The 24,693-nt window shown below is 41.3% G+C and overlaps 1 protein-coding gene across 4 annotated transcripts in view; it reads left to right on the top strand.

Moving 5' to 3' along the window:
* Window positions 1-5,783: 5,783 nt before the first annotated feature.
* Window positions 5,784-24,693, top strand: part of LOC110523122 (one cut domain family member 2) — a 37,427-nt gene continuing 18,517 nt past the window's right edge. The window contains exons 1-2 of one of the 4 annotated variants that reach the window (XM_036976627.1): window positions 5,784-7,446; window positions 11,378-11,464. In XM_036976627.1, coding sequence (XP_036832522.1) covers window positions 6,320-7,446; window positions 11,378-11,387 — 1,137 coding nt within the window. In that variant the 5' untranslated portion in view covers window positions 5,784-6,319 and the 3' untranslated portion in view covers window positions 11,388-11,464. Of the gene's footprint in view, window positions 7,447-11,377; window positions 11,465-24,693 lie in introns of those variants that run through there. The other 3 variants (XM_036976623.1, XM_036976626.1, XM_036976624.1) reach the window with 3 other exon arrangements.

Genomic DNA, 24,693 nt, shown 5'->3' on the forward strand with positions numbered 1-24,693 from the left:
TAGTCCACGAATCCAAAGACGGCAATAATCATAAGCAACAACCCAGGCTGGTAACAAAGGAATGTGGGCCACTTACCTAACGCCTTCTGAAACAGGGAACAAGGCATGTAGGACGCTGGGTAATGGACTCACATCGCGGCTAGCTATAGCAGCGTAGGGACAGATGAAAAGCACCAACTGATTGCCAGTAACGGTATAGATTAGCATGGGCTCTGCAGCACAATGATTCTAATCAATACTAGACTACTGCATTTGCTGAGCAGATGGCAGGAGAGACCAGGACGAACATGAAAGAAGAAAATAAAATAAAAAATGTCGCAATCTCAACCCGGAATTATATATACTTTATCTTTGCGTTTTGGTTAAGAAAGTACCAGACTCAGAGAGACTTGTACATTATGTTTTATTTTTAGATGTTAAGGTTAATTTGTGAGGGGGATTGGATTTTAATTTGTGGCCGACGATATTTGCACCTATCTTGTTTTCAGACAGATTTTAGTGTGTCTCTGCATAGGCATCTAATATTAGACTACTCTATAGGCTAATCGTATTTCATTTTATTCATGTGTTTGGAAACTTGTGGCTTTACAGATTGCTAAAAATGTAATCTTTCGCTTCTTAAATTGATATAGACTCAGACTACAAATTAGAGGAAAAAGTATCGTTTTCACAGACAATGTTACAAGACATGTACAATTAGTTCAGTATTGTGATTTGTATATTAGCTATACATTACTGTACAGAGTAGTCAGCACACAACCCATTTTTTTTTGTCTCCATACATCGGGGGAAAATGTAGGCTACTCGGCCATATTAAATAGACTTAAGGCCCATATATAGAGTAGCTTAGAAACCATGTTGATTCGGACTCATTTTAGAATAGCCTACATTGATTTGTTGACTGCTGGTAAACAATTTCCAGCAGTACGTATTTTGACGCATAGTCTATCTAGGTTGGAGTCCCAACACGGAAATAATACAAAACCCACTCTCAAAAGATGTGAAAGCAAAAGGAGCCTAAACGTTTGTTGATCATTCAATCATAATATCCGCGGAAGGTAATTGTGTCGGTGCAGTGCACCACGCGTTGTCCAAACGACCAACAAAGGGAGAAAAGCCCCACAGGTACAATACTGTTGTCCCCCCCCCCCCCCCCCAATTTGCGGTCTCGTCTGCTGCTAGCTGGAAGTTTTAGAATAGGCCCGTGCTCGAAGGGACCCCCTGCTCCTCCTTTGACAGCTGATCAAAAGAAAAATAGGACACGCTTTTTCAGACTTCTGTCCTTCTTCCTTAATTACAGTGTCTTCAAACCAAAGCAACATCTGCGCGATTTCCAAACAAAATAGCCAGCTTCCCGAACCAAAGCAACCGGCGGCTTCCGAGAAATCTGTTACTTTTAAAGCTGTTCTGTTCAAACCAAATGTGACCAATGCTGTTTCTTTGTGCCGCCTCTCAGTGCTCTCAAAATACGTTTTTGTGTCACCCAATTATAATGGTGAATTTCGACATCATACCGAGTGTACAACTTGCCTGCCTGCCTTGAAAGACCAAAGAAACAAAGATGTGGATAATGTATAAGGGTAATCTTGAATAGGCCTGGGTAAGACGGAGAAGAGAGAACGTATAAAGGTGACATAGGGTAAACTATCACATGATAGGGTGTATGTGTTTCAAGTTTCAAGTTGTATTTGTGTGTGAGTGTTGATGTGTGAGAGTGGAGAAAAACAAAGAGAGAGAAAGAGAGAGAGAGAGAGAGAGAGAGAGAGAGAGAGACAGAAAGAGAGAGAGAGAGAGAGAGAGAGAGAGAGAGAGAGAGAGAGAGACAGAAAGAGAGAGAGAGAGAAATGTTTACTGTAAAAAAAAAATAATGTTTTATTCACATAGGTTTATTATCTACTTCACTTGCTTTGGCAACGTTAACATATGTTTCTCATGCCAATAAAGCCCTCGAGTTTGAATTGAATTGAGAGAGTTTGTTCTAGTTTTCAGAACCTGACCTTGAAAATGTGATGAAAAGTGAACAGAAGGCTATGTGCACTTTGTTTTATCCAGTGGTGTAAAGTACTTCAAGTACAAATACTTTTAAGTACAACTTAAGTATTTTTTGTGGGTATCTGTACTTTACTATTTATATTTTTTGACAACTTTTACTTTTACTCCACTACGTTCCTAAAGAAAATAATGTACTTTTTAACTACTTACATTTTCCTTGACACCTAAAAGTACTCGTTACATTTAGAATGCTCAAGCAGGACAGAATTATGGCACCTGTCAATATAACACTTTGTCATCCCTACTGCCTCTGATCTGGCAGACTCACAAAACACAAATACTGCCTCTGATCTGGCAGACTCACAAAACACAAATACTGCCTCTGATCTGGCAGACTCACAAAACACAAATACTGCCTCTGATCTGGCAGACTCACAAAACACAAATACTGTCTCTGATCTGGCAGACTCACTAAACACAAATACTGTGTCTGTAAATGATGTCTGAGTGTTGGAGTGTGTCTCTGATTCTGGCAGACTCACTAAACACAAATACTGTGTCTGTAAATTATGTCAGAGTGTTGGAGTGTGGCCCCTGTCTGTCTGTAATTAAAATTAATATACGAAAATAGTGCCTTCTCGTTCGCTTAATATAAGGAATTTAATGTATGGCATTTACTTTTACTACTTTTTCTACCACTGTACTTAAGTACATTTAAAACCAGATACTTTTAGACTTTTTACTCAAGTAGTATTTTACTGGTTATCTTCCACTTTTACTCGAGTCATTTTCTGTGAATAAGGTATCTTTACTTTTACTCAAGTATGACAATTTAGTACTCCCCCCCCCCACTGGCCTTCGGATGCTACTCTTTATTACGTCATAACATGACCATTGCTGTGACAGCTCATGATTCCATGTTGTATTTCTCTATATCTTTTGTCAAATTACCAAAAAGCAGTAGAAATGTGTACATCATGACTCTAGCTCTATAAGGTTATGACTTTCTTAACATAACCTAACTAAAGCCCCACTGTAGGCTAGAACTGGTTTATAATTACAACATAAACCATAACATGAATAATGAAAGAGCAATTTATTAATCTAATTATGCACCCACTGGTTATCCTGAGAAGCCGCTTCTAAATTATGTTTGTTATTGTAGGCCTATACGCAAAATTATTTCAAATATATCTATTTAATTTTTTATTTTACCTTTATTTTACTAGGCAAGTCAGCTAAGAACAAATTCTTATTTTCAATGATGGCCTAGGAACAGTGGGTTAACTGCCTGTTCAGGGGCAGAACGACAGCTCGGGGATTCGATTTTGCAACCTTTCGGTTAGTAGTCCAATGCTCTAACCAATAGGCTTCCTGCCTCCCCAGTTACAGAGAGGAGATACAGGGAGGAGACACAGAGAGGAGATACAGAGAGGAGTTACAGAGAGGAGAAACAGAGAGGAGATACAGAGAGGAGATACAGAGAGGAGATACAGAGAGGAAGTGGTCACAGAGAAGAGATACAGAGAGGAGATACAGAGAGGAGATACAGAGAGGAGACACAGAGAGGAGATACAGAGAGGAGATACAGAGAGGAGAAACAGAGAAGAGATACAGAGAGGAGATACATAGAGGAAGTGGTCACAGAGAGGACATACAGAGAGGAGATACAGAGAGGAGATACAGAGAGGATTTACAGAGAGGAGATACAAAGAGGAGATACAGAGAGGAGATACAGAGAGGAGATACAGAGCGGAGATACAGAGAGGAGATACAGAGAGGAGATACAGAGAGGAGTTACAGAGAGGAGATACAGAGAGGAGATACAGAGAGGAGACACAGAGAGGAGATACAGAGAGGAGTTACAGAGAGGAGAAACAGAGAGGAGATACAGAGAGGAGATACAGAGAGGAGATACAGAGAGGAAGTGGTCACAGAGAGGAGATACAGAGAGGAGATACAGAGAGGAGACACAGAGAGGAGATACAGAGAGGAGATACAGAGAGGAGATACAGAGAGGAGATACAGAGCGGAGATACAGAGAGGAGATACAGAGAGGAGATACCGAGAGGAGTTACAGAGAGGAGATACAGAGAGGAGATACAGAGAGGAGATACAGATGGGAAGTGGTCACAGAGAGGAGATACAGAGAGGAGATACAGAGAGGAGATACAGAGAGGAAGTGGTCACAGAGAGGAGATACAGAGAGGAGATACAGAGAGGAGATACAGAGAGGAGATACAGAGAGGAGATACCGAGAGGAGATACAGAGTGGAGATACAGAGAGGAAGTGGTCACAGAGAGGAGATACAGAGAGGAGATACAGAGCGGAGATACAGAGAGGAGATACAGAGAGGAGATACCGAGAGGAGTTACAGAGAGGAGATACAGAGAGGAGATACAGAGAGGAGATACAGATGGGAAGTGGTCACAGAGAGGAGATACAGAGAGGAGATACAGAGAGGAGATACAGAGAGGAAGTGGTCACAGAGAGGAGATACAGAGAGGAGATACAGAGAGGAGATACAGAGAGGAGATACAGAGAGGAAGGGGTCACAGAGAGGAGATACAGAGAGGAGATACAGAGAGGAGATACAGAGAGGAGATACAGAGAGGAGATACCGAGAGGAGATACAGAGTGGAGATACAGAGAGGAAGTGGTCACAGAGAGGAGATACAGAGAGGAAGTGGTCACAGAGAGGAGATACAGAGAAGAGATACAGAGAGGAGATACAGAGAGGAAGTGGTCACAGAGAGGAGATACAGAGAGGAAGTGGTCACAGAGAGGAGATACAGAGAGGAGATACAGAGAGGAGATACAGAGAGGAAGTGGTCACAGAGAGGAGTTACAGAGAGGAGATACAGAGAGGAAGTGGTCACAGAGAGGAGATACAGAGAGGAGATATAGAGAGGAGATACAGAGAGGAGATATAGAGAGGAGATACAGAGAGGAGATACAGAGAGGAGATACCGAGAGGAAGTGGTCACAGAGAGGAGTTACAGAGAGGAGATACAGAGAGGAAGTGGTCACAGAGAGGAGATACAGAGAGGAGATACAGACAGGAAGTGGTCACAGAGAGGAGATATAGAGAGGAGATACAGAGAGGAGATACAGAGAGGAGATATAGAGGGGAAGTGGTCACAGAGAGGAGATACAGAGAGGAGATACAGAGAGGAGATACAGAGAGGAAGGGGTCACGGAGAGGGAATACAGAGAGGAGATACAGAGAGGAAGGGGTCACAGAGAGGAGATACAGAGAGGAGATACAGGGAGGAAGGGGTCACAGAGAGGAGATACAGAGAGGAGATACAGAGAGGAGATACCGAGAGGAGATACAGAGAGGAGATACAGAGAGGAAGTGGTCACAGAGAGGAGATACAGAGAGGAGATACAGAGAGGAAGTGGTCACAGAGAGAGAGGAGATACAGAGAGGAGGTGGTCACAGAGAGGAGATACAGAGATGAGATACAGAGAGGAAGTGGTCACAGAGAGGAGATACAGAGAGGAGATACAGAGAGGAGATACAGAGAAGATATACAGAGAAGAGATACAGAGAGGAGCTACAGAGAGGAAGTGGTCACAGAGAGGAGATACAGAGAGGAAGTGGTCACAGAGAGGAGATACAGAGAGGAGATACAGAGAGGAAGTGGTCACAGAGAGGAGTTACAGAGAGGAGATACAGAGAGGAGATAAAGAGAGGAAGTGGTCACAGAGAGGAGATATAGAGAGGAGATACAGAGAGGAGATACAGAGAGGAGATACAGAGAGGAGATACAGAGAGGAGATACAGAGAGGAGTTACAGAGAGGAGATACAGAGATGAGACACAGAGAGGAGATACAGAGAGGAGATACAGAGAGGAGAAGACATTTAGACATTCTGACATTACACTCCAAATGCAAGAGATGCGTCTAAATCTCTACCAACCCTTATATCTGACGGGCACTCTACCCAGTAAACATGGATATGGGAGAGGCAGCCAATGAAATGCCTTTGTTTAAACCAAAGAGCGACTGTGGGTGGTTAGATCAGCCGTCCTTAACAAAGAGCCCTCCCCTGCCAGCGCGTTAGGCTGTCCGTTCAGCAAGCCCATCCTGGACAGCTCCAGTGTCCTAAACAGAATACGTAGGAGGAGGAGAGGGCTCGGACATGGATCTAGGAAGACTCAGCACTGGCCCGTCTGATAGAGATCGGTAAAAAAAAAAAAAAGATTTATATTTAAAATAAAAAAAAACCGAGAGGCCTTAGAGAAAAGAAACCGAAGGAATTAGCAAAACCCATCCCGGCACAAAATATTAAATTGATCAATGGACTGAATGAGGGCTGAATGAAGACTGCCTATAACGCCTATCGATGCCTGTCCAAGGATCTGGATGCCTACGCCATGAACCCAGAGATGACAATGGACAGCATTGGCAATCTGCATGGCGGACTGAGCCACGACCAGGACTTGATGAACAGCCACAGCCCCCATCACACCCGGAACGCGGGGGCTTCTTTGCGGTTACATCAGGATCTGGCTGCTGCATCGTCGCGGTCCGCCATGGTGTCCAGCATGGCAACGATTCTGGACGGAGCCGGAGAGTACCGACCAGAATTGTCTCTCCCGCTCCATCACGCTATGAGCATGCCGTGTGATACATCCCCACCGGGGATGGGTATGAACGGCACATACACCACGTTAACTCCACTTCAACCTTTACCCCCAATTTCAACCGTTTCGGACAAATTCCACCATCCGCATCACCATCACCATCACCACCAGCGTCTCTCTGGGAACGTAAGCGGGAGTTTCACGCTGATGCGGGACGAGAGGTGTTTACCAGCAATGAACAACCTCTACAGTCCCTATCATAAGGACATGACCGGGATGGGTCAGAGTTTATCCCCCCTGGCCAGCAGCCCTCTTGGCAATGGCTTGGGTTCTCTTCATAATACACAGCAAAACCTCCATAACTATGGCACTCATGGGCACGACAAGATGCTAAGCTCCAACTTCGATGCCCACACTGCCATGCTGTCCAGGGGTGATCAACACCTCTCACGAGGCCTCGGTGGCCCCACGGCAGGTATGATGCCGCATTTGAACGGGATGCACCACAGTGGGCACCCGGGCCACCCTCAATCCCACGGGCCTGTGTTGGCTTCCAACCGGGACAGACCGCCCTCCTCCTCGGCACAACAAGGTAACAACTCGGGGCAGCTTGAAGAGATCAACACCAAAGAAGTGGCACAAAGGATCACAGCTGAACTGAAGCGGTATAGCATCCCCCAGGCTATATTCGCTCAGAGGGTGCTGTGTCGCTCGCAAGGCACCCTTTCAGACCTCTTAAGGAACCCCAAACCTTGGAGTAAACTTAAATCTGGAAGGGAGACCTTTCGAAGGATGTGGAAGTGGCTGCAGGAACCCGAGTTTCAGAGGATGTCAGCCCTACGGCTTGCAGGTAAGACAAGGTATCCTCAATAAAATATAACCCTCTCTGCTGATGTTTGTTGTCTGTCTGCCTGCCTGCCTCTCTGCTAGTAGTCAGGCTATAGCCCTGCACTAAAATACAGTTCAGTATCTATCTATCTATCTATCTATCTATCTATCTATCTATCTATCTATCTATCTCACTGCTGACAAGCTTAGATGAATGAATTTCGTCCAAATTACAGTAGTAGTATTGTTATCACTGATTCATAATAACAATCGATATCAATGACAAGGTCAATTTATCTGTCTAAAATTATTTCTCTATTTAATAATGAGCTATTTATGTTATTAATATTCTGTGTTTATTGTAGCCTAAACCTTTTGGGGGGGAATTCTCTTTTAGTGACGAGCAAGTTCTTCTGATGAAATATTACTTGTGGTACTATTTTCATTTTTATATGATATTATTATAAGCATAGATAGATACCACCGCTTTTCAACATGTGCAACGCTGAAAACAGCACCAGTCCCTTAATTTGAAATACCCCTCAAAATTGTATGTTGATGTTGGATTTTATGGGGAGGCATATTAATGAATTTATTTTAAATTGTATTGTATTTGTTTATTTATTGAATAGACATATTTACACCTGGAGTAAAGCAGTTTAAGGACTATTGTGTAAATATATTGCTTGGACTTTTTCTGTGGCTGTTCGGTCAAGGAGAGGGAGAGAAAGAGAGAGAGAAAAAGAGACAGGGGACCGTTTCAGACAGAGAATGCCAAAATGCTGTTGAGTGTGAGGAGCTTTTTTCCAATCAAAGCCAGAGAATGCGTTGAAAACAGGCCAAATACATCTAAGGCTGGTCTATAGTAAGGCTGGCGCCCCCTCTAGCGAGAACGCGTAGAACGACTAGAACGGCTTTCTTTTGTTCGGGCAATGCGAAAAAATGAACCGTTGGTTTCCTTTCAGAATTGATTGTGGATTGTTTTTACTAAGGTTTCTCGTTTTATTTTAGTTCACTATTCTCACGATCCTCAAAAAAAATATTGTTTAAATATGTAGTAGACAAACATTTGCTATTATTTCAGTAAATGCTATTTATTTATTCTTCACTGATTAATAACTTAATATAGCTACGTAATCCTAAATGTAAACTATTACTGGCGTATAGGCTGTATATTGATGTTTACAAGTATAGTGTGGAAAGTTGGCTGTTTTGACTAAAACCGAAGGGGATACTGCCTAATTGAGATGAGATTTAGAGAGGAAGACAGACCAGCGGCGAATAGTGGATCAATATTTCAAAATTGTGCGCATTTTCTAACAAGGCATTATCAAAAAAAATCCAGCCTGCTATACTGTAAGACCCAAACAACTACAACATTAGATTTCATTTATATATACATTCTTAATGTATTGGAGATAATGACATTTGACGAGGCTATAATGCAGTAACTGAGCACATTTGAGTAATTTAACAGATGCTCTTATCCAGAGCGAATTACACTACTGAGTATATATATATATTTTCATTCGTGCTTGTCCCCGATGGGAATCGAACCCATAAGCCAGGCGTCCTAAAAGCCATGCTCTACCAACCCAGCCACACGGGAAAACATACTGTTAAAATTGAAAGATATTAGGTTGCTCCACATGCTCTCTGTCATATATATATATATCACAGAATATATATATGTCCCTTCTATGATCAGTAAATTGCCTGGACCGGAATCCGGTGAATATTGAATCAGGCCGTTTTAAAACAAATACATATATTCGTATTAGTTATGGAACGATTGTAAAAATAATTGGCACCATTAAATTATCACCAAATATAGCCTATCACTGGTAGGCTATTTGACAGAGGAAATGCCTTCCCTTCTTCCCCGCAGCAGAATACTATAGTTTACAGATGGGCCGTAACTCTGCGGCCATGCAGCTCGGGGCTTTGGGGGAAGGTATTATGTGATCGGCTCGCGAGGCAGCAGCCAGGGAATTGAATAGAAGAACAGAAGCTGCAGCGCACGGGGCTCAATGAATTATTGATAGAAATCTCTGCGTGACCAACAGCTTGAGCACAAAAAAACGTCAGCTTGTCGCGGGTTAACCAGCTAGGCAAAATGTGGAGACAGGGCGCCCAGGCTTTTGTTCGTTGTTCTGCAGGTGTAATGACGTAAATAAATATCACTGATTGAAAATAAAAATTATGTGAAAGATGTGGTTGTAATACAATTGGAAATGCGGCATGTTTTTACTGTCCAGTGAATCACCTTATATAAAATAAATTTATATAGTATGCTTACAGGCGTATTAATAGGGATATAACCATTAACAACCATTACAGTAGCTGTTGGTCGTATACTAATTATTTGATACAACAGTTTCTACTGGAGGAAATAGAAAATCTCCAGGTGTCCTTTTCACTGCAGGGTCTCAGCACAGGGAAAATGGACCCTTCGCCAATTTATTAGTCTGGTCAAATCAAACGTGACACTTGACTCAAGCTTATTCCGCGCGCACTCTCATTGCCGCATGCAATCAGGCTGTCCTGGTCCTGCCTGACACCTTGAGGTGCCTGCCACGGACCCGACAACATTCCCTGTTACAGTTAGCCTAGCCTACATCATTGACATGCAACTCACAAGTCCAGCTGAACTAACTTTGCCAAATAAAGAATCACACGGGATAGTCGTCATGATTGAATTATGGACGGTTGAGATCGACCATGTGGACCTTATAGCCTCCTTAAGAATGAAGAAACGAGTGGATATATATAGGCACAATAAACAAATTAATAGGCCTATAGAGACATAAGAAAACCAACGTTTTATAATAATGCACCACTAGACTATCGAACATTTCCTTGTTTATATTTATGTATACTCTAGGCCAAGGCTTTTATTTAGGTGTTTAAATAAAATGTCAGATTTATTGAGATTTAGTGAACATTAGCTATGTCATAACCCTAGAACAATTCTTACAATAGAAACATGATCAGTAGGTTAATAACTTACCAAATGTCGTGAAAACATCAAAAGCGCCAATAGGCCACGTTTCATAATGTTTCACAATATTCCTCTGGCATCATTGTGAAATTAGACACAAACTAAAAATAGTTATTCAAAATCACATGTAACATTAAATGACATAGTTACATCTTTACTGAAGTAAAATTATGTTAATGTTATATATATATATGGACACAGAAAACAAATGGAAACATGATTAACGAACAGAAACACAAGACCAAGCTCAGAATTAAGACAACACACATTCTTGTTTACTGTCACTCCTGTCTTTCAGTTAAGACATGCGGTTATGTCACTTTTTCAAACAAATCTGCTAGGCAGTGGATCAATGGCGATAATCCCCACAAGATTAAAAGGGCATTAATGCTGACAACAATAACATAAACGTGTGGACCCAGATCGCATTGATCTACAGAACCTGATCCGAAGCCGTTCCAGTAATGCTGACGAATCAGGCGGGGTGATACCCTCTTCCCATCACTGGGGCTATCTCTGCAGCGTCTCCTCTCCTAACACCCACATCAACCTATCCTCAGAGCGAAGAATGTCTTGTTGGATTGACAGTGCACTTTGAGAAAGACTGAATTTAAACGTGTGTGTAAAGAGTATTATTGCAGCCTAAAATAACATGTTTTAAATGTCATTTTCCTTGTATTTAATGCATAAATTAAGAGTGACAGTGTGTGTGTGTGTGTGTGTGGGGGGGGGGGGGGGGGGGGGGGTTCCAACTCGGGCCTGTTAGTTAGGCTCGATGTTTGCATATATTCGTATAAGGTGCTCTCATCCAGAAATGGGGACATTATTAATCAATTAATATTCAACATGTAATAATAAATTAGTGTGTATTTATTCATATTTATTTAGTCGGCTAAACAAACAGCGGCCAGAGAACAGATCACCACACCAAGCCTTTTCCCTGTGTGCCTCCTCCCTTACAGGTACCAGTAGAGAGCACGCCATGATTGGGTCAAATGGGATGCATTGTCAGACACTGACAACATTGTGCACAGGGACTCAAAACTATGGTATGTCAAAAAACAATAAAGTAAATATGTAGTAATGCTCAACAGATACACATATACCTAGTATTATATACCTAGTATTATGTGTAGTTGGTAGTTGTGTGTTTAGTATGAAATCCCACTTGAATTGATTGAATGGGATTATTGGATTCATTTTATAAAGAATATATCCGGTATTTAAATAAATGTTATGTTGTATTGGAAAGATCCAATTGTGGATAATAATCTTTAATCTGTGGTTTAAGGCCATTTTAAGGTAAACTAGACCTACTTATGATGAAAACACAACCGTTATTAACCCAGACATTTATCAGATAAAAAATGACGAGAGGGTTGTTTAGAAAAGTAAAGATTTATTTATATATATATATATATATTTTTGTCAGTAGGTGCATGGGTTCTTTGACAGTGCTAAATTATCCAATGAGTTGACGAGTTCACGTTGCTTTGACATTAGCCAATTTGATAAACTACAACATAAAGATTAGTTTTTACTGAGCAACATGTGTTCTCTCTATCACAGTGTGTTTTCCAACCCCAGTCTAAGATAACAGAAGGCTGAGTAGCAGTATTTCTCCTCTCCAGTTAAAGCAGTAGCTATGAGATAATCTGCTAGCCTGGCCACACAGTCCAACAGTGACCATCTGTATCGCCTTGTCATCTTCCTGCTGTCAACACACAGCTTGTGTAAAAAGGGCAAAGTTGATCCCCCCCCCACCCCACCCCTGCTCTCTTCTAAAACCAAAAGTACACTGACTCACTCACTCTTGGTCACGTGCAACCCCTGTCTGTCTATAGACAAAAGCACTGAACCAAAACCATGCTTGGATATGTGAATTATGTAGTCATCAAACAAATGATGCTTTTCAGAATCTTACTGGCTTTGTGATTTTTTATTTATTAGGATACATCTGTCGGTCATATTCGAACTTTGAAGCAACCGAAATGCTGGACACTTATATGTGGTCGATACAGGTCTTTAATGTGTCTGAAGTATCAGTTATTTCTGTATTATAAGGAGTATTACAATGAGTAACATACAGAGTATTATAATGAGTAATATACAGAGTATTATAATGAGTAACATACAGAGTATTATAATGAGTAATATACAGAGTATTACAATGAGTAACATACAGAGTATTATAATGAGTAGTACAATGAGTAATATACATAGTATTTTAGGCAGTATTATAAGGAGTATTATAAGGAGTATTATAATTGGTATTACATGGAGTACTATAATTAGCATTATAATTAGTAATATAAGGAGTATTATACAGAGTATTATAATGAGTAATATACAGAGTATTATAAGGAGTATAATATTGAGCAATATACAGAGTATTATAAGGAGTATTAGGAGCATTATTTTAAGGATTATAATAAGTAATATTATAAGGAGTGTTATAAGGAGTATTGTAGGAAGTGTTATAAGGGGTGTTATAAGGAGTATTATGATAAGTGTTATAAGGGGTGTTATAAGGGGTGATATAAGGGGTGTTATAAGGAGTATTATGATAAGTGTTATAAGGGGTGTTATAAGGAGTGTTATAAGGAGTGTTATAATTAGTATTATGAGGAGTATTATAATTAGTATTATGAGGAGTATTATAATTAGTATTATGAGGAGTGTTATAATTAGTATTATGAGGAGTGTTATAAGGGGTGTTATAATTAGTATTATGAGGAGTATTTGTCATAGAAAAGCACAAAACACTGCATCTTTTGGGTCTGAGTTTATCCTGATGTGTGTGTGTGTGTGTGTGTGTATGTGATGTGTGTGCGTGCGTGTTTGGTGTGTGTGTGTGTGTGTGTGTGTATGTGATGTGTGTGCGTGCTTGCGTACGTGTGTGTGTGCGCGTGTAAAAACCCTGACGGTAGATAAATGGAACAGGATTTTATTCCTCCAAATCCCTCTGAGACTATTTCCTTATCAGTACAGTGACATCACTAAAAGTCAATGAGAGGGCGCTGTGATTGGTTGTTTCACAGAGCTAATAAATAAGTCTGGTTACGAACCTTTGGACTGTTGGCTGTGTGGACACTGTGATTCCTTGATAGGCTGCCGGGCTCCAACCATCATCCTGTTGATTAGAGAAAGAGGGAGACACTGTGTGTGTATTTGTGTGTGTGTGTGTGTGTGTGTGTGTGTGTGCCTGCGTGCTTGCGTGTGAGGTAAACAACCTCACTATCCATCCTCAGTCTTTGATATGGTTGAATGCAGTGAAATGATGTCAGTTAGACTCTCAATGCAAATGTAAACACTGAGTAGGAACTGTCTGCCTGTCTGTTGTTAGCAGGAAGTGTCTGCCTGTCTGTTGTTAGCAGGAAGTGTCCGCCTGTCTGTTGTTAGCAGGACGTGTCTGCATGTCTGTTAGCAGGAACTGTCTGCCTGTCTGTTGTTAGCAGGAAGTGTCTACCTGTCTGTTGTTAGCAGGAAGTGTCTACCTGTCTGTTGTTAGCAGGAAGTGTCTACCTGTCTGTTGTTAGCAGGAAGGGTCTACCTGTCTGTTGTTAGCAGGAAGTGTCTGCCTGTCTGTTAGCAGGAAGTGTCTGCCTGTCTGTTGTTAGCAGGAACTGTCTACCTGTCTGTTGTTAGCAGGAAGTGTCTGCCTGTCTGTTGTTAGCAGGAAGTGTCTGCCTGTCTGTTAGCAGGGACTGTCTGCCTGTCTGTTAGCAGGAACTGTCTGCCTGTCTGTTGTTAGCAGGAAGTGTCTACCTGTCTGTTGTTATCAGGAAGTGTCTACCTGTCTGTTGTTAGCAGGAAGGGTCTACCTGTCTGTTGTTAGCAGGAAGTGTCTGCCTGTCTGTTAGCAGGAACTGTCTGCCTGTCTGTTGTTAGCAGGAAGGGTCTACCTGTCTGTTGTTAGCAGGAACTGTCTGCCTGTCTGTTGTTATCAGGAAGGGTCTACCTGTCTGTTGTTAGCAGGAACTGTCTGCCTGTCTGTTGTTAGCAGGAAGTGTCTACCTGTCTGTTGTTAGCAGGAAGTGTCTTCCTGTCTGTTAGCAGCAAGTGTGTTCCTATCTGTTGTTAGCAGGAAGTGTCTTCCTGTCTGTTAGCAGCAAGTGTGTTCCTATCTGTTGTTAGCAGGAAGTGTCTGCCTGTCTGTTGTTAGCAGGAAGTGTCTTCCTGTCTTTTGTTAGCAGGAACTGTCTGCCTGTCTGTTGTTAGCAGGAAGTGTCTACCTGTCTGTTGTTAGCAGGAAGTGTTTTCCTGTCTGTTAGCAGCAAGTGTGTTCCTATCTGTTGTTAGCAGGAAGTGTCTGCCTGTCTGTTGTTAGCAGGAAGTGTCTACCTGTCTTTTGTTAGCAGGAACTGTCTGCCTGTCTGTTGTTAGCAGGAAGTGTCTACCTATCTGTTGTTAGCAGGAAGTGTCTACCTGTCTGTTGTTAGCAGGAAGGGTCTACCTGTCTGTTGTTAGCAGGAAGTGTCTGCCTGTCTGTTAGCAGGAACTGTCTGCCTGTCTGTTGTTAGCAGGAAGGGTCTACCTGTCTGTTGTTAGCAGGAAGTGTCTGCCTGTCTGTTAGCAGGAACTGTCTGCCTGTCTGTTGTTAGCAGGAAGTGTCTACCTGTCTGTTGTTAGCAGGAAGTGTCTACCTGTCTGTTGTTAGCAGGAAGTGTCTACCTGTCTGTTGTTAGCAGGAAGTGTCTACCTGTCTGTTATTAGCAGGAAGGGTCTACCTGTCTGTTGTTAGCAGGAACTGTCTGCCTGTCTGTTGTTAGCAGGAAGTGTCTACCTGTCTGTTGTTAGCAGGAAGTGTCTTCCTGTCTGTTAGCAGCAAGTGTGTTCCTATCTGTTGTTAGCAGGAAGTGTCTACCTGTCTGTTGTTAGCAGGAAGTGTCTTCCTGTCTGTTAACAGCAAGTGTGTTCCTATCTGTTGTTAGCAGGAAGTGTCTGCCTATCTGTTAGCAGGAAGTGTCTGCCTGTCTGTTGTTAGCAGGAAGTGTCTACCTGTCTTTTGTTAGCAGGAAGTGTCTGCCTGTCTGTTAGCAGGAAGTGTCTGCCTGTCTTTTGTTAGCAGGAAGTGTCTGCCTGTCTGTTGTTAACAGGAAGTGTCTGCCTGTCTGTTGTTAGCAGGAAGTGTCTGCCTGTCTGCTGTTAGCAGGAAGTGTCTGCCTGTCTGTTATTAGCAGGAAGTGTCTTCCTGTCTGTTGTTTGCAGGAAGTGTTGGTCAGTCAATCTCATCTAAGAGCTAGGAACTGCAGTACATTAAGGACATCTGCTAGCTAGCTAGGCTGGAGAGCTAAGAGCTACAGTACATTAAGGACATCTGCTAGCTAGCTAGGCTGGTGAGCTAAGAGCTACAGCACATTAAGGATATCTGCTAGCTAGCTAGGCTGGAGAGCTAAGAGCTACAGTTCATTAAGGACGTCTGCTAGCTAGCTAGGCTGAAGAGCTAAGAGCTACAGTTCATTAAGGACATCTGCTAGCTAGCTAGGCTGGAGAACTAAGAGCTACAGTACATTAAGGACATCTGCTAGCTAGCTAGGCCGGAGAGCTAAGAGCTACAGTACATTAAGGACATCTGCTAGCTAGCTAGGCCGGAGAGCTAAGAGCTACAGCACATTAAGGACATCTGCTAGCTAGCTAGGCCGGAGAGCTAAGAGCTACAGTACATTAAGGACATCTGCTAGTTAGCTAGGCCGGAGAGCTAAGAGCAGCAACATTATGCACTGACTGTGTTATTGGCATTCAGTACAGAGTACAGCAATGTCGAACTATTTCTCTGAAGGAATGTGTAAAACTACATATATTTGTGTTTATTATGGGATCCCCATTAGCATTTGCCAAAGCAGCAGCTACTCTTCATGAGGTCCAGCAAAACTAATGAATTTTATACCATTTTAAAACATTACAATACATTCACAGGTTTTACAACACACTGTGTGCCCTCAGGCACCTACTCCACCACTACCACATTATCTACAATACTAAATCCATGTGTATGTATAGTGCGTATGCTATCGTATGTGTGTGTGTGTGTGTGTGTGTGTGTGTGTGTATGTGTCTTTGCCAATGTTTGTGTTGCTTCACAGTCCCCGCTGTTCCATAAGGTGTTTTTTAATCTGTTTTTTAAATCAAATTTTACTGCTGCATCAGTTACTTGATGTGGAATAGAGTTCCATGTTGTCATGGCTCTATGTAGTACTGTGTGCCTTCCATAGTCTGTTCTGGACTTGGGGACTGTGAAGAGACCTCTTGTGGCATGTCTTGTGCGGTATGCATGGGTGTCTGAGCTGTGTGCCAGTAGTATAGACAGACAGCTTGGTGCATTCAACTTGTCAATACCTCTCATAAATAAAAGTAGTGATGAAGTCAATCTCTCCTCCACTTTCAGCCAGGAGAGACTGACATGCATATTATTAATATTAGCTCTCTGCGTACATCCAAGGGCCAGCCGCGCTGCCCTGTTCTGAGCCAATTGCAATTTTTCGAAGTCCTTTTTTTGTGGCACCTGACCACACGACTGGACAGTAGTCAAGGTGCGACAAAACTAGGGCCTGTAGGAGCTGCCTTGTTGATAGTGTTGTTAAGATGTAGTTGAGGTTTAGGGTTTAGTGAATGTTTTGTTCCATATATAATGCTTTTAGTTTTAGAAATATGTAGGGCTAACTTATTCCTTGCCACCAACTTTGAAACTAGCTGCAGCTCTTTGTTGAGTGTTGCAGTCATTTCAGTCGCTGTAGTAGCTGACGTGTAATAGTGTTGAGTCATCCGCATACATAGACACTCAGGCTTTACTCAAAGTCAGTGGCATGTCGTTGGTAAAAGTTGAAAAAACCCCAGGGGCCTACACAGCTGCCCTGGGGAATTCCTGATTCTAACTGGGTTATATTTGATAGGCTTCCATTAAAGAACCCCCTCTGTGTTCTGTTAGACAAGTAACTCTTTATCCACATTATAGCAGGGGGTGTAAAGCCATAACACGTATGTTTTTCCAGAAACAGACTATGATCGATAATGTCAAAAGCTGCACTGAAGTCTAACAAGACAGCCCCCACAGTCATTTGATCATCGATTTCTCCTCAGCCAATCATCAGTCATTTTTATAAGTGCTATGTTTGTTGACTATTCTTTCACTCAAATATATTTCTGGAATTTACAGTACAGTAAACAGCCTTTAAGCGATATACAGTATACAGATGTTTTGAAATCAGAGGCGTGGCCAAGCCAGTGGCTTTTAGAGACACATTTTATTCTTCCTCTGGAATTTACAGAAACGGCCTTTTTAAGGAATATAAAGTGATGCTTTAAAATCAGAGAGAAAAAGCGAGTGCTAGCCAGAAGTTTTTTTTTCTAGATAGGCTACGTTTTGTCTTCTTAAAGCTTTCCTGATGCTTGTATAAAAGCTGATAAACGTGACCCTGCTGTGTTGTGTAACTACGCCTGGTCGGTTTTGTGTCTCTCTGTGTGTCCGTGTGTCTGTGAACAAGAGCAGACATCATTACCGCTTATGTTTCGTGGTAGAATATTGATCTATCTCCAGGACACCCTCCATCCTCCATGTCACTACTCTAGCCATCCTCTCCTTTATGAACTTATTGATTGCGTCCTCTAATGGCACCCTATTCCCTATTTAGTACACTTATTTTGACCAGGGCCAATAGGGCTTAGGGGCTTTGGTCAAAATTAGTGCACCGTATAAGACCTAGGTAAAAGGGTGCCACTTGGGAAGCAACCATACAGCTGATCTCAGGCCTATTAGCTGACTTTACATTGCTGAATCTTAATTGGAATGTAATGTGAAGTAACTCTGACACGCTGTACTGATAACATGTTTTTATTGTTCTGTTCATCTTACTGTATATAGTTTTAATGGTCCATGTTGAATCTAAGCATTATGTTAATTTGGGAGTCATTCTGAAAATGCAGTGTCTTGTTGATGGTCTGAGAACAATAGAGGGATTCTCTCTCTTGTAGCTTGGTAGTAAGAGAGACCTTATGATAGGATAGCATGTCAATTCAAATCAAATCACATTTATTTATATAGCCCTTCGTACATCAGCTGATATCTCAAAGTGCTGTACAGAAACCCAGCCTAAAACCCCAAACAGCAAGCAATGCAGGTGTAGAAGCACGGTGGCTAGGAAAAACTCCCTAGAAAGGCCAAAACCTAGGAATAAACCTAGAGAGGAACCAGGCTATGTGGGGTGGCCAGTCCTCTTCTGGCTGTGCCGGGTGGAGATTATAACAGAACATGGCCAAGATGTTCAAATGTTCATAAATGACCAGCATGGTCAAATAATAATAATCACAGTAGTTGTCGAGGGTGCAGCAAGTCAGCACCTCAGGAGTAAATGTCAGTTGGCTTTTCATAGCCGATCATTAAGAGTATCTCTACCACTCCTGCTGTCTCTAGAGAGTTGAAAACAGCAGGCCTGGGACAGGTAGCATGTCCGGTGAACAGGTCAGGATTCCATAGCCGCAGGCAGAACAGTTGAAACTGGAGCAGCAGCACGGCCAGGTGGACTGGGGACAGCAAGGAGTCATCATGCCAGGTAGTCCTGAGGCATGGTCCTAGGGCTCAGGTCCTCCGAGTGAGAGAAAGAAAGAGAGAAAGTGAGAATTAGAGAGAGCATACTTAAATTCACACAGGACAAGGATAAGACAGGAGAAGTACTCCAGATATAACAAACTGACCCTAGCCCCCTGACACAAACTACTGCAGCATAAATACTGGAGGTTGAGACAGGAGGGGTCAGGAGACACTGTGGCCCCATCCGATGATACCCCTGGACAGGGCCAAACAGGAAGGATATAACCCCACCCACTTTGCCAAAGCACAGCCCCCACACCACTAGAGGGATATCTTCAACCACCAACTTACCATCCTGCCCACAAAGATCTCCGCCACGGCACAACCCAAGGGGGGTGGGGGGGGGGGGTGGGGGGGGGGCAACCCAGACAGGAAGATCACGTCGGTGACTAAACCCACTCAGGTGACGCACCCCTCCCAGGGACGGCATGAAAGTGCACCAATAAGCCAGTGACTCAGCCCCTGTAATAGGGTTAGAGGCAGAGAATCCAAGTGGAGAGAGGGGAACCGGCCAGGCAGAGACAGCAAAGTCTTCAGAGCCTTTCCGTTCACCTTCACACTCCTGGGCCAGACTACACTCAATCATATGACCCACTGAAGAGATGAGTCTTCAGTAAAGACTTAAAGGTTGAGACCAAGTCTGCGTCTCTCACATGGGTAGACAGACCATTCCATAAAAATGGAGCTCTATAGGAGAAAGCCCTGCCTCCAGCTGTTTGCTTATAAATTCTAGGGACAATTAGGAGGCCTGCGTCTTGTACGTGTAGGTATGTACGGCAGGACCAAATCAGAGAGATAGGTAGGAGCAAGCCCATGTAATGCTTTGTAGGTTAGCAGTAAAACCTTGAAATCAGCCCTTGCCTTAACAGGAAGCCAGTGTAGGGAGGCTAGCACTGGAGTAATATAATCACATTTTTTGGTTCTCGTCAGGATTCTAGCAGCCGTATTTAGCACTAACTGAAGTTTATTTAGTGCTTTATCCGGGTAGCCGGAAAGTAGAGCATTGCAGTAGTCTAACCTAGAAGTAACAAAAGCATGGATTCATTTTTCTGCATCATTTTTGGACAGAAAGTTTCAGATTTTTGCAATGTTACGTAGATGGAAAAAAGCTGTCCTTGAAACAGTCTTGATATGTTCGTCAAAAGAGAGATCAGGGTCCAGAGTAACGCCGAGGTCCTTCACAGTTTTATTTGAGACGACTGTACAACCATCAAGATGAATTGTCAGATTAAGATCTCATATAATCACTTTGATGACCAGGGCAATGTTAATGCTGGGGAAAAAATTCAACCATTTAATGTGGTGAGCCAAACAAACAGTCCTTTCTGTTCTCTTTTATACATAAACACTCTTACTTGACATATAATAATATGTATGTCATGTCAGGCCCTAAAACATGTGGTTTACACTACAGTATGTCATGTCAGGCCCTAAAACATGTGGTTTACACTACAGTATGTCATGTCAGGCCCTAAAACATGTGGTTTACACTACAGTATGTAATGTCAGGCTCTAAAACATGTGGTTTACACTACAGTATGTCATTACACACTCTAAAACATGTGGTTTACACTACAGTATGTCATTACACACTCTAAAACATGTGGTTTACACTACAGTATGTCATTACACACTCTAAAACATGTGGTTTACACTACAGTATGTCATTACACACTCTAAAACATGTGGTTTACACTACAGTATGTCATTACACACTCTAAACATGTGGTTTACACTACAGAATGTCATTACAGGCTCTAAAACATGTGATTTACACAACAGTATGTCATTACACACTCTAAAACATGTGGTTTATACTACAGTATGTCATTACACACTCTAAACATGTGGTTTACACTACAGTATGTCATTACACACTCTAAACATGTGGTTTACACTACAGTATGTCATTACACACTCTAAACATGTGGTTTACACTACAGTATGTGATTACAGGCTCTAAAACATGTGATTTACACTACAGTATGTAATTACAGGCTCTAAATCATGTGGTTTACACTACAGTATGTAATTACAGGCTCTAAATCATGTGGTTTACACTACAGTATGTAATGTCAGGCTCTAAAACATGTGGTTTACACTACAGTATGTAATTACAGGCTCTAAATCATGTGGTTTACACTACAGTATGTAATGTCAGGCTCTAAAACATGTGGTTTACACTACAGTATGTAATGTCAGGCTCTAAAACATGTGGTTTACACTACAGTATGTCATTACACACTCTAAAACATGTGGTTTACACTACAGTATGTCATTACAGGCTCTAAATCATGTGGTTTACACTACAGTATGTAATGTCAGGCTCTAAAACATGTGGTTTACACTACAGTATGTAATGTCAGGCTCTAAATCATGTGGTTTACACTACAGTATGTAATTACAGGCTCTAAATCATGTGGTTTACACTACAGTATGTAATGTCAGGCTCTAAAACATGTGGTTTACACTACAGTATGTAATGTCAGGCTCTAAATCATGTGGTTTACACTACAGTATGTAATTACAGGCTCTAAATCATGTGGTTTACACTACAGTATGTAATGTCAGGCTCTAAAACATGTGGTTTACACTACAGTATGTAATGTCAGGCTCTAAAACATGTGGTTTACACTACAGTATGTCATTACACACTCTAAAACATGTGGTTTACACTACAGTATGTCATTACACACTCTAAAACATGTGGTTTACACTACAGTATGTAATGTCAGGCTCTAAAACATGTGGTTTACACTACAGTATGTCATTACACACTCTAAACATGTGGTTTACACTACAGTATGTCATTACACACTCTAAACATGTGGTTTACACTACAGTATGTCATTACAGGCTCTAAAACATGTGATTTACACTACAGTATGAAATTACAGGCTCTAAAACATGTGGTTTATACTACAGTATGTAATGTCAGGCTCTAAAACATGTGGTTTACACTACAGTATGTAATTAGAGGCTCTAAATCATGTGGTTTACACTACAGTATGTCATTACAGGCTCTAAATCATGTGGTTTACACTACAGTATGTAATGGCAGGCTCTAAAACATGTGGTTTACACTACAGTATGTAATGTCAGGCTCTAAAACATGTGGTTTACACTACAGTATGTAATGTCAGGCTCTAAAACATGTGGTTTACACTACAGTATGTCATTACACAGTCTAAAACATGTGGTTTACACTACAGTATGTGATTACAGGCTCTAAAACATGTGATTTACACTACAGTATGTAATTACAGGCTCTAAATCATGTGGTTTACACTACAGTATGTAATGTCAGGCTCTAAAACATGTGGTTTACACTACAGTATGTAATGTCAGGCTCTAAAACATGTGGTTTACACTACAGTATGTCATTACACACTCTAAAACATGTGGTTTACACTACAGTATGTCATTACACACTCTAAAACATGTGGTTTACACTACAGTATGTAATGTCAGGCTCTAAAACATGTGGTTTACACTACAGTATGTAATGTCAGGCTCTAAAACATGTGGTTTACACTACAGTATGTCATTACACAGTCTAAAACATGTGGTTTACACTACAGTATGTCATTACACACTCTAAAACATGTGGTTTACACTACAGTATGTCATTACACACTCTAAAACATGTGGTTTACACTACAGTATGTCATTACACACTCTAAACATGTGGTTTACACTACAGTATGTCATTACAGGCTCTAAAACATGTGATTTACACTACAGTATGTCATTACACTCTCTAAAACATGTGGTTTACACTACAGTATGTCATTACACACTCTAAACATGTGGTTTACACTACAGTATGTCATTACACACTCTAAACATGTGGTTTACACTACAGTATGTCATTACAGGCTCTAAAACATGTGATTTACACTACAGTATGAAATTACAGGCTCTAAAACATGTGGTTTATACTACAGTATGTAATGTCAGGCTCTAAAACATGTGGTTTACACTACAGTATGTAATTAGAGGCTCTAAATCATGTGGTTTACACTACAGTATGTCATTACAGGCTCTAAATCATGTGGTTTACACTACAGTATGTAATGGCAGGCTCTAAAACATGTGGTTTACACTACAGTATGTAATGTCAGGCTCTAAAACATGTGGTTTACACTACAGTATGTAATGTCAGGCTCTAAAACATGTGGTTTACACTACAGTATGTAATGTCAGGCTCTAAAACATGTGGTTTACACTACAGTATGTCATTACACAGTCTAAAACATGTGGTTTACACTACAGTATGTCATTACACACTCTAAAACATGTGGTTTACACTACAGTATGTCATTACACACTCTAAACATGTGGTTTACACTACATAATGTCATTACAGGCTCTAAAACATGTGATTTACACTACAGTATGTCATTACACACTCTAAAACATGTGATTTACACTACAGTATGTCATTACAGGCTCTAAAACATGTGATTTACACTACAGTATGTCATTACACACTCTAAAACATGTGGTTTACACTACAGTATGTCATTACACACTCTAAACATGTGGTTTACACTACAGTATGTCATTACACACTCTAAACATGTGGTTTACACTACAGTATGTCATTACAGGCTCTAAAACATGTGATTTACACTACAGTATGAAATTACAGGCTCTAAAACATGTGGTTTACACTACAGTATGTAATGTCAGGCTCTAAATCATGTGGTTTACACTACAGTATGTAATGTCAGGCTCTAAAACATGTGGTTTACACTACAGTATGTAATGTCAGGCTCTAAAATATGTGGTTTACACTACAGTATGTAATGTCAGGCTCTAAAACATGTGGTTTACACTACAGTATGTAATGTCAGGCTCTAAAACATGTGGTTTACACTACAGTATGTAATGTCAGGCTCTAAATCATGTGGTTTACACTACAGTATGTAATTACAGGCTCTAAATCATGTGGTTTACACTACAGTATGTAATGTCAGGCTCTAAAACATGTGGTTTATACTACAGTATGTAATGTCAGGCTCTAAAACATGTGGTTTACACTACAGTATGTAATGTCAGGCTCTAAATCATGTGGTTTACACTACAGTATGTAATGTCAGGCTCTAAATCATGTGGTTTACACTACAGTATGTAATGTCAGGCTCTAAAACATGTGGTTTATACTACAGTATGTAATGTCAGGCTCTAAAACATGTGGTTTACACTACAGTATGTAATGTCAGGCTCTAAAACATGTGGTTTACACTACAGTATGTCATTACAGGCTCTAAATCATGTGGTTTACACTACAGTATGTAATGTCAGGCTCTAAAACATGTGGTTTATACTACAGTATGTAATGTCAGGCTCTAAAACATGTGGTTTACACTACAGTATGTAATGTCAGGCTCTAAATCATGTTCGGACCAGACCAAAAATCAATGTCCGTGGACATGGAAATCAAGGTTGGTTTGGACCAGACCAAAAATCAATGTCCGTGGACATGGAAATCAAGGTTGGTTCGGACCAGACCAAAAATCAATGTCCGTGGACATGGAAATCAAAGATGGTTCGGACCAGACCAAAAATCAATGTCCGTGGACATGGAAATCAAGGATGGTTCGGACCAGACCAAAAATCAATGTCCGTGGACATGGAAATCAAAGATGGTTCGGACCAGACCAAAAATAGACGTCCGAAAGGCGT

Source organism: Oncorhynchus mykiss, chromosome 5 (assembly GCF_013265735.2).
Source record: "Oncorhynchus mykiss isolate Arlee chromosome 5, USDA_OmykA_1.1, whole genome shotgun sequence".
NCBI lineage: Eukaryota > Metazoa > Chordata > Actinopteri > Salmoniformes > Salmonidae > Oncorhynchus > Oncorhynchus mykiss.